Below are 10,047 nucleotides of genomic sequence, written 5' to 3'. Positions count from 1 at the left end.
TTGATTAGGACAAATGATAATTTTTTTTCCATTTTAAAAACATTTCTTCAATCTTTAGCTCTATAGTTATCTCTACGTATAAATTATATAAATATTTTTTTTACACATAATCCTTGTAATTAACCTAAGTTTGGGTGGTTAACCATAGTTAGTGGATCCTTTAGGATGCCCAATACCCTCCCTTTAGGATAATTAGAACTCTTACCTAGAATCGTAGGATAAGTAGACCTTGAAATGAAGTCTTTATTTTCTTTCAATCACATATTTTATAATAGGCGTCCTAATTCACCTTAGAAATAATTAGGTGGCGACTTCCTGATTATAATTAGAAGTTTTCCAATATGTTGTACACTATTTTGACCTTGTGTTAAAATGGGGTATACATTAGTAACAGATTAGCTGGTTGGAAAGTCAAGTTTCTTATCATGGCTGGTAGAACTACCCTTGCCAAAGCTAGCTTAGGGAGTATCCCCAACCATGTTATGCAATGCATCCTACTCCCTATGAAAATCGATAGCTTTATTGATAGAGCCCAAAGAAATTTTATTTGAGACTCTACTGAGGCAAAAAAAAGAATGCACATGATCAATTGGGCTACCACCACCCAACACAAGACTTGGGAGGTTTGGGAATGCAACAAACTGGCATCAAGAATGATACACTACTTTTCAGCTTAGTCTAGAGACTCCACTCAAACCCTTCTTCTTTATGGGCTAGAGTTCTCCTTCAAAAAGACAATTCAAATATCGGAAGACACTTTCTCTCACACTCTAGAACCTGGAGAAATATTTGTAGAGCTTGGAAACTCTGTAGAGATCTAATTCAATGGTCGGCTTATAATGGGCATAAAGTTGATTTTTGGAAAGATAGATGGGTCCCTAGTCATCTTCCTCTTTGCTCTATTATCCAGGGTCCCCTTCCCAATCCTTGTCCTTCCTTGCAACTCTCCTCTTTTTGGAAAAATAGAGTTTGGAACCTTGAGTCCTTACCTTTTTCTATTCCTAGGTCTATCAAATCTAGCATCTTGCAAATCTAGCATCTTGAATTCCTTCATGTTAAACATTCAGAACCATGCTGACACCCCTCTCTGGCTTCCCTCAGGTAATAGAGTTTTTTCTTGCAAAACTGCCTATCATTACCTAATCTCTCAAAGGCAACACTCCTCCCACAGCTACCCCCATTTTGGTTGGATTTGAAAACTCTAAATTCCCAACAAGTTAAAGTTTTTTCTTTCACTCCTTCAGCATGATAGCCTCCCCACTAATTCTACCATCATTTGTAGGGGCTTAAACACCCAACCTCACTGTCACCTCTATAACTACCAGCTTGAAGATATTCCCCATCTCTTTTTCAGTTATTCTCATGCCACCTCCCTTTGGCAGGACCTCATCCACAACTATCATGGAGAATTTATTATCACCCTTATGTTTTTCACCCTTCTAGATGGGATACCACCTGGAAGCTTCTAAAAAACTCTAGCTATGATGGGTTTCTTGACCGGGGAATTGTTTCTCCCTTTTGTCTTTGGAACATCTGGAAGAATAAAAACTCTAATGTTTTCAACAATAAGTCTTTACCCCCCTCTTTCAAATTTGCCTACTCGGAGGCAGTAGAGTTTTTCTAGCTTAGAACCCTTTCAACCCAGGAGCTGACTAGTACTATCTAGGTCAGATGGCAGCCCAGAAGCTGACTAGTACTATCTGGGTCAGTTGGAGTCCCCTCCCTCCCCCTCGCCCCAGACACCATTATAAGTTTAACATGGACAGTTCTAGTTTAGGTAATCCTGGTAAGGGTAGCATTGGAGAGGTCATCCAAAATACTATGGGTGATTGGGTTCTAGGGTTCTCTCAAAGTTTCCTTCATACTACTAACAACTTCATGAAACTTTTTAGCTCTTAGCGGAGGCCTTCACTTGTTTTAGAGCATCAGCTTTCTCCAATCATTATCAACATAGACTCTGAAAATGTGATTAAAATGCTGAAATCTGAAAATTCTTTGTTTAATCCTTTCATTCATGATTGCAGGATGATGCTAAGAAGGCTAGGAAGCTCATATGTCCAACATAGCTATCGGGAACAGAAAAAGTAACACATGCTCTAGTAAAGGAAGCCGCAAAAAGAGATTTTTGTTACCTCCTCCCCACCCCCCACCCCCCACCCCCTCCTTCTTTTATAGCCCATACTGTATGGGATGACATGGAAGGCAAAAGCTTCTCTAGGACTATCTCAAATGCGCAAACACATGAGATACGTCAAACTCTTTTTGTATTAGAGCCAGATTGAGCTCAAACTCCCTTTGCTTTACTATTAATGCATCTCTACTTTACCAAAAAAAAAGTTCAACATATCGTATAAGTATAGTCGATTAAACTTTAATTGGGTTAGATTAAAATTAGCTTTTTATCATTTTGAAAGAATTAAATCTTACCCTTAATAACAATAAAATTATATAATTATATTTGTTACATTAAAATAACAAAACTTTACTTAAATTTCTTATTACTTTAATGTAAAAGTTGATTGTGTAACTTCATTTTTACTATTGACAAAGTTCAATAACTTTCATGATATAAATAGGTAAACTTTATAGCCTATTTGAGATTGTTTTTCTCCTAAAAAAATTATTATTTAACGCGCGCGCACGCGCACACGCACACACATATATATATATATATATCTTATTAATTAATTAACATATCTTATAAGTTTGGTTTTAAAATTTTATACTTCATATTTACATCATAATTCTTTATTTAATTCTAAGATTTATGTATAATTAATTTATTTTACTCATTTTCTCTAAATAAAATTGAAACATAACTAATGATGATGACCGAAGAATATATAATTTTTTATTTTTTATTCATAATGATAATAAATGACAGACGAATCACACTAGAAGATCAAATGATATACATAATTAATTCAAACGAGACTTTCAATTTCTTTCACTCCAGTTTGAGATGTACAATTGAAAGAACATTTGAAATTTAAAAAAATAGATTTGCACTCCTACATTCGATGCCATCTTTTAAATTCGACACTCAAGTTTATCTTGTTACAACTAATATGGTTATACATAATTTCATACGACAGTGCTATGTCACTAATAAAGATTTTAGCTATTATGCTAACGAAGACATGATCACAGATATCGAAGAAGGAGATGGACCTTTTGATATACCATTAGAAATACAAAACAAATCTTATACTAGTATGGAGACAGTGCTTGATAAAATTAGGGATGAATCATTGAGAATTTTTGTGATGTATGAAGACTACTTACTTTTGTCGTGAATTTTTTCATATATAGTGATTTAGTTTATGAAAATATTTTTAAATTCATTTTTGTTTGATGTTTCTAAGTAATATTTAAATTATTTAAATAATATGTCAATTATTTAATATTTTTAATATATCTATATATTTAATATTGATTAATAATTTTATAATGCATACTTTTTAATTAAATAAAAATTATAATAGATATTTAAAATAAATTTTCTCTATAAAATGATTTTAGTAGTAAAAGTATATTGATATGTCTGTTTTGTCACTTGACTCTAGAAAACACTTCAAAAAAAAAAATTATTCAAACACAATCTTTATTTATGAAAGCAATTTTCAAATGAATTTGCCAACTACAATTTTTTAAAAAAAAAAGCACTTTTTCTGAAAAATTATTTTATAAAAATGCTTCTCAAATAAATAGTTTTTTTAATAACTATCCCGTACTCTTAATTATTGATTAGTTATAATTACAAAAGTTCAGTTATTTGAATATAAAACATATTTACATATTAGTGAATAAAGTTTTAATCATTCTTGTATATAATTATCAAAGATAATAATAATGGAAATTAAACTCTACAACATTGAATTAACAAGATCATTATAATTTTGCATTGGACTTTCTGTTCTTGCATTATAGCACATTAGGGCGGGTGAATCTAAAAAATAGACCCAAATTGGAGTGGTTTTTAAATTTTAGCCCCAAATAAAAAAACTTTCTTAAAATAGCGTTTACCTATTAACTAATATGTTTTTGAATAAAATTGTCCCTGATCAATGAAGTAAATTACATAAATGATTCTCATAATGGATAACAACTCCGTATTTATATTTTTTAACTTTTATTTTTCTTTTCTTTTTAATTTTACTTGGATTTTTTTTTTCTGTTTTTATTTTTATTTTTCTCAACCCTTACTTTTTTCCTTTTTTCCTCTCAACTTTTTTCTTTTTTATTTTATATCATTTTTATTTTTTATTTTTTCTTTCCTCTTTTTTTTTGTTCTTTTTAGTTTTTCTCAACCCTTACTTTTTTTTTACACTTTTCAACGTCTACTTTTATTAAAAAAATAAAATATTTTTCTTTGATTTTTTCTTTTTAAATTTTTCTCGACCTTTATTTTTATTTAATTTTTGTATCAACCTCTATTTTTTTCCTATTTTCTCTCAACTTTTACATTTTCTTTGATTTTTATTTTTTTAATATCTTTCTTCTTTTTCCATAATTTTTAATATTTTTGTTGTTTTCTTCGATTTCTTCTATTCAAGTTACATCTCATGAGCAAGACTTGACACTATCACATTATAAAAACAAGACATACGACTTTCGAACAATAAGATACATTTTATGGGCAAGAGTTGACACTACTACATTGTAGAGGCAAGACTTATGACTTTCAAATAACAAGTTATGTTTCATAGGTAAGAGTCGACACTACCACATTGTATTTTGATTTATGAGATATTTTATAACTCTTACATTAGAGGAAAGACTTAGCTCAGAGAATTTCAAACAACAAATTATACCCCACGGGCAAGAGTTGATTCAACCACGTTATATTTTCATTTATGAAATGTTCTACAACTATTGTCTTAGAGGCAAGACTTAGCTTAGGGTCTTTTAAACAATGAATTATGTCCCACGGGTAAGAGTTGACTCTACGACGTTTGTTTTCATTTATGAAATGTTCAACAACTATTGCCTTAGAGGCAAGACTTAGCTCAAGGACTTTCAAACAACAAATTATGCCTCACGGAAAAGAGTTGACTCTACCACGTTATATTTTCATTTATGAGATATTCTACAACTATGGCCTTAGAGGTAAAACTTAACTCAAGGACTTTCAAACAACAGATTATGTTCCACGGGAAAGAGTTGACTTTATTACATTATGTTTTCATTTATGAAATGTTCTGCAATTCTTGCCTTAGAGGCAAGACTTGACTCAAGGACTTTCAAACTATAAATTATGCCCCACGGGCAAGAGTTAACTCTACCGAGATATATTTTTATTTATGAGATATTCTACAACTATTGTCTTAGAGACAAGACTTGGCTGAAGGACTTTCAAACAACAAATTATGTTCCACGGGCAAGAGTTGACTTTACCACGTTATGTTTTCATTTATGAGATGTCCTACAACTATTGCCTTAGAGGCAAGACTTAATTAGCTCAAGGACTTTCAAACTATAAATTATGCCCCACGGGCAAGAGTTGACTTTACCACGTTATGTTTTCATTTATGAGATATTCTATAACTATTGCCTTAGAAGCAAGACTTGGCTCAAAGACTTTCAAACTACAAATTATGCCCCACGGGCAAGAGTTGACACTACCACGTTATGTTTTTATTTATGAGATGTTCTACAACTCTTGCCTTAGAGGCAAAACTTAATTAGATCAAAGACTTTCAAACTACAAATTATGCCCCATGGGCAAAAGTTGACTCTACCATGTTATGTTTTCATTTATGAGATATTCTACAACTATTGCCTTAAGAGACAAGACTTAGCTCAAGGACTTTCAAACTATAAATTATTCCCCACGGGCAAGAGTTGACTCTACCATGTTATATTTTTATTTATGAGATGTTTTACAACTCTTGTCTTAGAGGCAAGACTTAATTAGCTCAAAGACTTTCAAACTACAAATTATGTCTCATGGCCAAAAGTTGATTCTACCATGTTATGTTTTCATTTATGAGATGTTCTAAAATTATTGTCTTAGAGGCAAGACTTAGCTCAAAGACTTTCAAACTACAAATTATGCCCCAACGCCATTTATGAGATATTCTACAACTCTTGTCTTAGAGGCAAGACTTAGCTCAAAGATTTTCAAACAACAAATTATGCCCCACAGGCAAGAGTTAACACTACCACGTTATGTCTTTATTTATGGAATGTTCTACAACTCTTATCTTAGAGGCAAGACTTAGCTCAAGAACTTTTAAATAATAAATTATGCCCCACGAGCAGAAGTTGACACTACTATACTATGCCTTTATTTATGAGATATTCTACAATTCTCTCCTTGGAGACACGACTTATCTCAAGAATTTTTAAAGAACTTCATAACAACAATTCATGCCCTTAAATTTGTTTTGATAGCCAAAAAAAAAATACCTTTGCGGATTATTCAATTTTTTATTTATTAGCAAAATATAATAGAAGTTGAGGAAAAAAAACGATCAAACAAAATAGAGAAAATAAAAAAAAAATTGAGAAAAAAAGGAAAGAAAAAAACATAATGATCAAGAAAAAATGAAGAACTAAAAAAATGGAGAAAAATAAAAATGAGAGGAAAAATAAAAATAAAGTTTGAGAAAACTGAGGGAAAAAAGGAGAATTGAAAAAAGAAAAAAAATGATCAAACAAAATAGGAAAATAAAAAAAAAGTGAGGAAAAAAAAAGGCAAGAAGAAAATGATGAATTAAAAAAATTGAGAAAATAAAAAAATGAGAGGAAAAAATAAAAATAAAGTTTGAGTAAAATGAGGAAAAAAATAAAAGAACTGATAAAAAATAAAAAATAAAAGAAAAATAAAGGTTAAAGATAAATTAATTAAAAAAAAAGAAAGAAATAAATAATGCTTGAGAAAAAAAATAAAGGTTGAAACAAATAAATTAAAACATGAAAATAAATTTAAAAAAAATAAAAATAAAAATAATAAAAAAATAGAATAATAAAATTAAAAATAAAAGTGAAAATAATTAAAAATAGAATAATAAAATTAAAGTAAAAAGTAAAAAGTGTAAATAATAAAAAAATAAAATTTGAGAGACAAATAAGTATGAAAAATTGAAAAAATATATTCGTGTAGAGGGACAAAATAGTACTTGTACTATATTTAAAAAGTAAGGAAGGTTATTCTTTTAAAGATACTTTTTATTAGGTTCAAATATCTAAAGTCACTCATAATTGAATGTCCAAAATGATACTAATTTAAATCATATTTTTATTATTCAAATGATTATTTTCAAACTAAAATTTGACTGACAAGTAGTTAGGTCTTCCATCTTTGTTTCATTATTATAAAGAAAGAAAACATAAAACATATATATTATAACTTTCAAAGAAAAAATGACTTCTTTTACTACCTTTCTATTTTTTAAATTCTAGTTTGACAATTAACATATAATATTAATCACTTAAAGAGTTAATTGTAAAGCCCACAGATATAAAAAGTGAAAATAATAAAAAATAAAATAATAAATTTTTTTTAGAAAAATAAAAATTGAAACAAAAAATAGAATAATAAGAGAAAAGAAAAAATAAAAAAATGAAATATTAAAAAATAAAATTTAACAAATAAATAAGTATGAAAAGTCTAATATATATTTGAGGTGCAGAGAAATAAAATGATACTTTTAATATATTATAAAGTAAAAAAAACTATTCTTTAAAAATATTTGTATTTGCATCAAACATCTAAGTTCACCCGTATTTGGGTAGGCACCAACATTTTGCATTCATAATGAATTTGAAATTTGGCCAATGAAATATTGTTTAAGTAACCAATAGTTGATGTCCACCCGTCAATTGCTCAACACTTGATCTACTCTCACATTTCTCAGCTACACCGTTTTCTCTTTTCCGTTTCGCCAAATCATTTTCCAACGGACTATCCCGTTCATGCAAAACTCGTCTTTTCGCCGTAACTCGAACCGGTTCCGGTTCATTCAAACTGATCTGGCTCGGGAAATTTAAATGAGCTTTCGTACCTCTAATTCTATAAGCCGCTTTATCATAAGCTATTGCAGCTTCTTGAGCAGTTTCGAATGTTCCTAACCAAACTCTAGCTCCATTCTTCGCCGGATCCCTTATCTCCGCGGCAAATTTACCCCACGGACGCCGTCTTACTCCTCTATAATGCTTATCTTTTAATGCCTCCGCCGCCGCCTTGGTAGTCTCCGCCGGTGATGCCATTAATTCCGGCACCACCGTAGCATCCGCCGTCAAAGTCATTAATTCCGGCGCCGGTTTCGATTTTACTTCGCCGGCGGTGAAACTGAATGGCCATCCGACGCCTCTATAATATCTTTCCTTCGCCGGAGACGCCGTAGGCTCTGCCGGAGAAGCCATAAATTCCGGCGTTACTTCGACGGCGGGGAAATTGAACGGCGACCAGCCAGCATTAAGTGCTTCCTTTAATAAACCATAAATTACCATGTCTTCAGAATCGTCGACTCTGAGAGGTAAAGCGCCCCATGTTTCAGTTAAACACGGTATTAGACGACTAAAACTCGAATTCCGGCGATACGCCGGAAAGTTTGTCGGAGGTAACTCGGTGGAAATTGGTTGATTCATTTTTTGTGGGTGTCCGAGATTCTTTCAATAACCTATGATTAAGCGATATCTATCCAATTCAATTAATTGCGTAAATTCGTGATAGCTTTGGCGTTTGATTTGGGATAAGAGAAAAAAGGGGGATTTTGAGCTTTTTGTAAGAGGAAAATGGGTTAGGTTATATATATAGAGTGGGAAGAGAGGTTTAGTTAGATTCATGAATCTGAGAAGGTGTCACCTGTGATGTTTTCATTTTAAAATATGTTTTCACTCAATTTCAGTATTTTCGTTAAAGTTTGATTAATTTGAGTTTTTTTATGTATTTAATTTTATATTAAAATTAAATTAATTTAAATTTATATATTCGATATTCACATTGATGATTGATTAATCTAAATTAATATATCTGATATCAATATTGAATCTCGATTAATTTAAATATGTGTATTAAATATTAATATTAATGCTCGACGAATTCGTACGTATATATCTGATATTCATATTGAAACTCGATTAATCCTAATTCATGAGGCCCGACAAGTTTAAAATTGTGAATCATGAAATGCACTTTAAAAGAAAACGCTTTTAATAGGATTTATGTTTCATAAAAAAATTCAATCAGAACTTCTGATTCAATTCGAAATAAATTATAAGTATCAATTTTTTTAGTTAATTAATGAATAATTTATTATTATATTTTTGATCCTTTGAAACTCGATATTTATATTACAATTCAATTAAATTTACTTATACATTTTAGATGGAGATATGAAACTCTCTTTAATAAAAACAAAGTTATATCAAAATATTCTAATTAAATTCTCAAATTTGAATTTTAAGCATAAAAAATTATACTGAGGCGTTGCTCTTAACATGAGTTCTGCACAAATCAAATATAATTAGCTTTCAATATTATAATGAATATCCAAAAAAAAAAAAGAATAATGGAGATAAGGTTCTTCTTAGAAGTGGACAACTTGTTTAGTGCATTATTTAATCACGTGGCCTAAAAACAAGGACACAACTTGAGCACGAGACAAATGAATGACGCGACTGTTTCGAAAGAGGCAAATGATAATGTCATTGATTTCGAAAATTCAACACTTATTACGCAATATTTTAATAGTCAAAATATTTGTTTGTTTGTTAAATAATCCTCCCTCCGTCTCAAATTATATGTCGCTATTTATTCGGACACAATATTTAAGAAATAAACATTGATTTTATTAAAGTTACAAAATTACTTTTCTTGAAAAGGGGGAGTAAAGTAGCATTTAAAATCAAGTAAAATCACTTTTAATTGAAAAAAAATAAATAATAGTATTTAAAGTCAAGTGGATCACTAAGGGTAAAATTATAATTATGTTTTGTAAAAACTTGTCAAATAAAGAAAAACAACATTCTCTTTTGGACGGACCAAAAAAATGACGAAATATAATTTGGGACGGAGGGAGTACTTCTTGAAAATTTGGG

The 10,047-nt window shown here is 30.3% G+C and overlaps 1 protein-coding gene across 1 annotated transcript; it reads right to left on the bottom strand.

Annotated features, from left to right (window-relative positions):
• Positions 1–7,638: 7,638 nt before the first annotated feature.
• Positions 7,639–8,753, bottom strand: LOC124895843 (ethylene-responsive transcription factor 1-like). The gene has a single exon (XM_047406250.1). The coding sequence runs from the start codon at positions 8,593–8,595 to the stop codon at positions 7,795–7,797; it is 801 nt and encodes a 266-aa protein (XP_047262206.1). The 5' UTR covers positions 8,596–8,753; the 3' UTR covers positions 7,639–7,794.
• Positions 8,754–10,047: the final 1,294 nt, after the last annotated feature.

Source organism: Capsicum annuum, unplaced genomic scaffold, assembly GCF_002878395.1.
Source record: "Capsicum annuum cultivar UCD-10X-F1 unplaced genomic scaffold, UCD10Xv1.1 ctg999, whole genome shotgun sequence".
Classification (NCBI taxonomy): Eukaryota; Viridiplantae; Streptophyta; class Magnoliopsida; order Solanales; family Solanaceae; genus Capsicum; species Capsicum annuum.
The sequence above is the reverse complement of the archived record's forward strand: the minus strand, read 5'-3'. Positions and strand labels throughout refer to the sequence as shown.

Excerpts from the sequence above, each read along its gene's own strand:
- LOC124895843 (XM_047406250.1), bottom strand. The coding sequence starts at position 8,595 with ATGAATCAACCAATTTCCACCGAGTTACCTCCGACAAACTTTCCGGCG.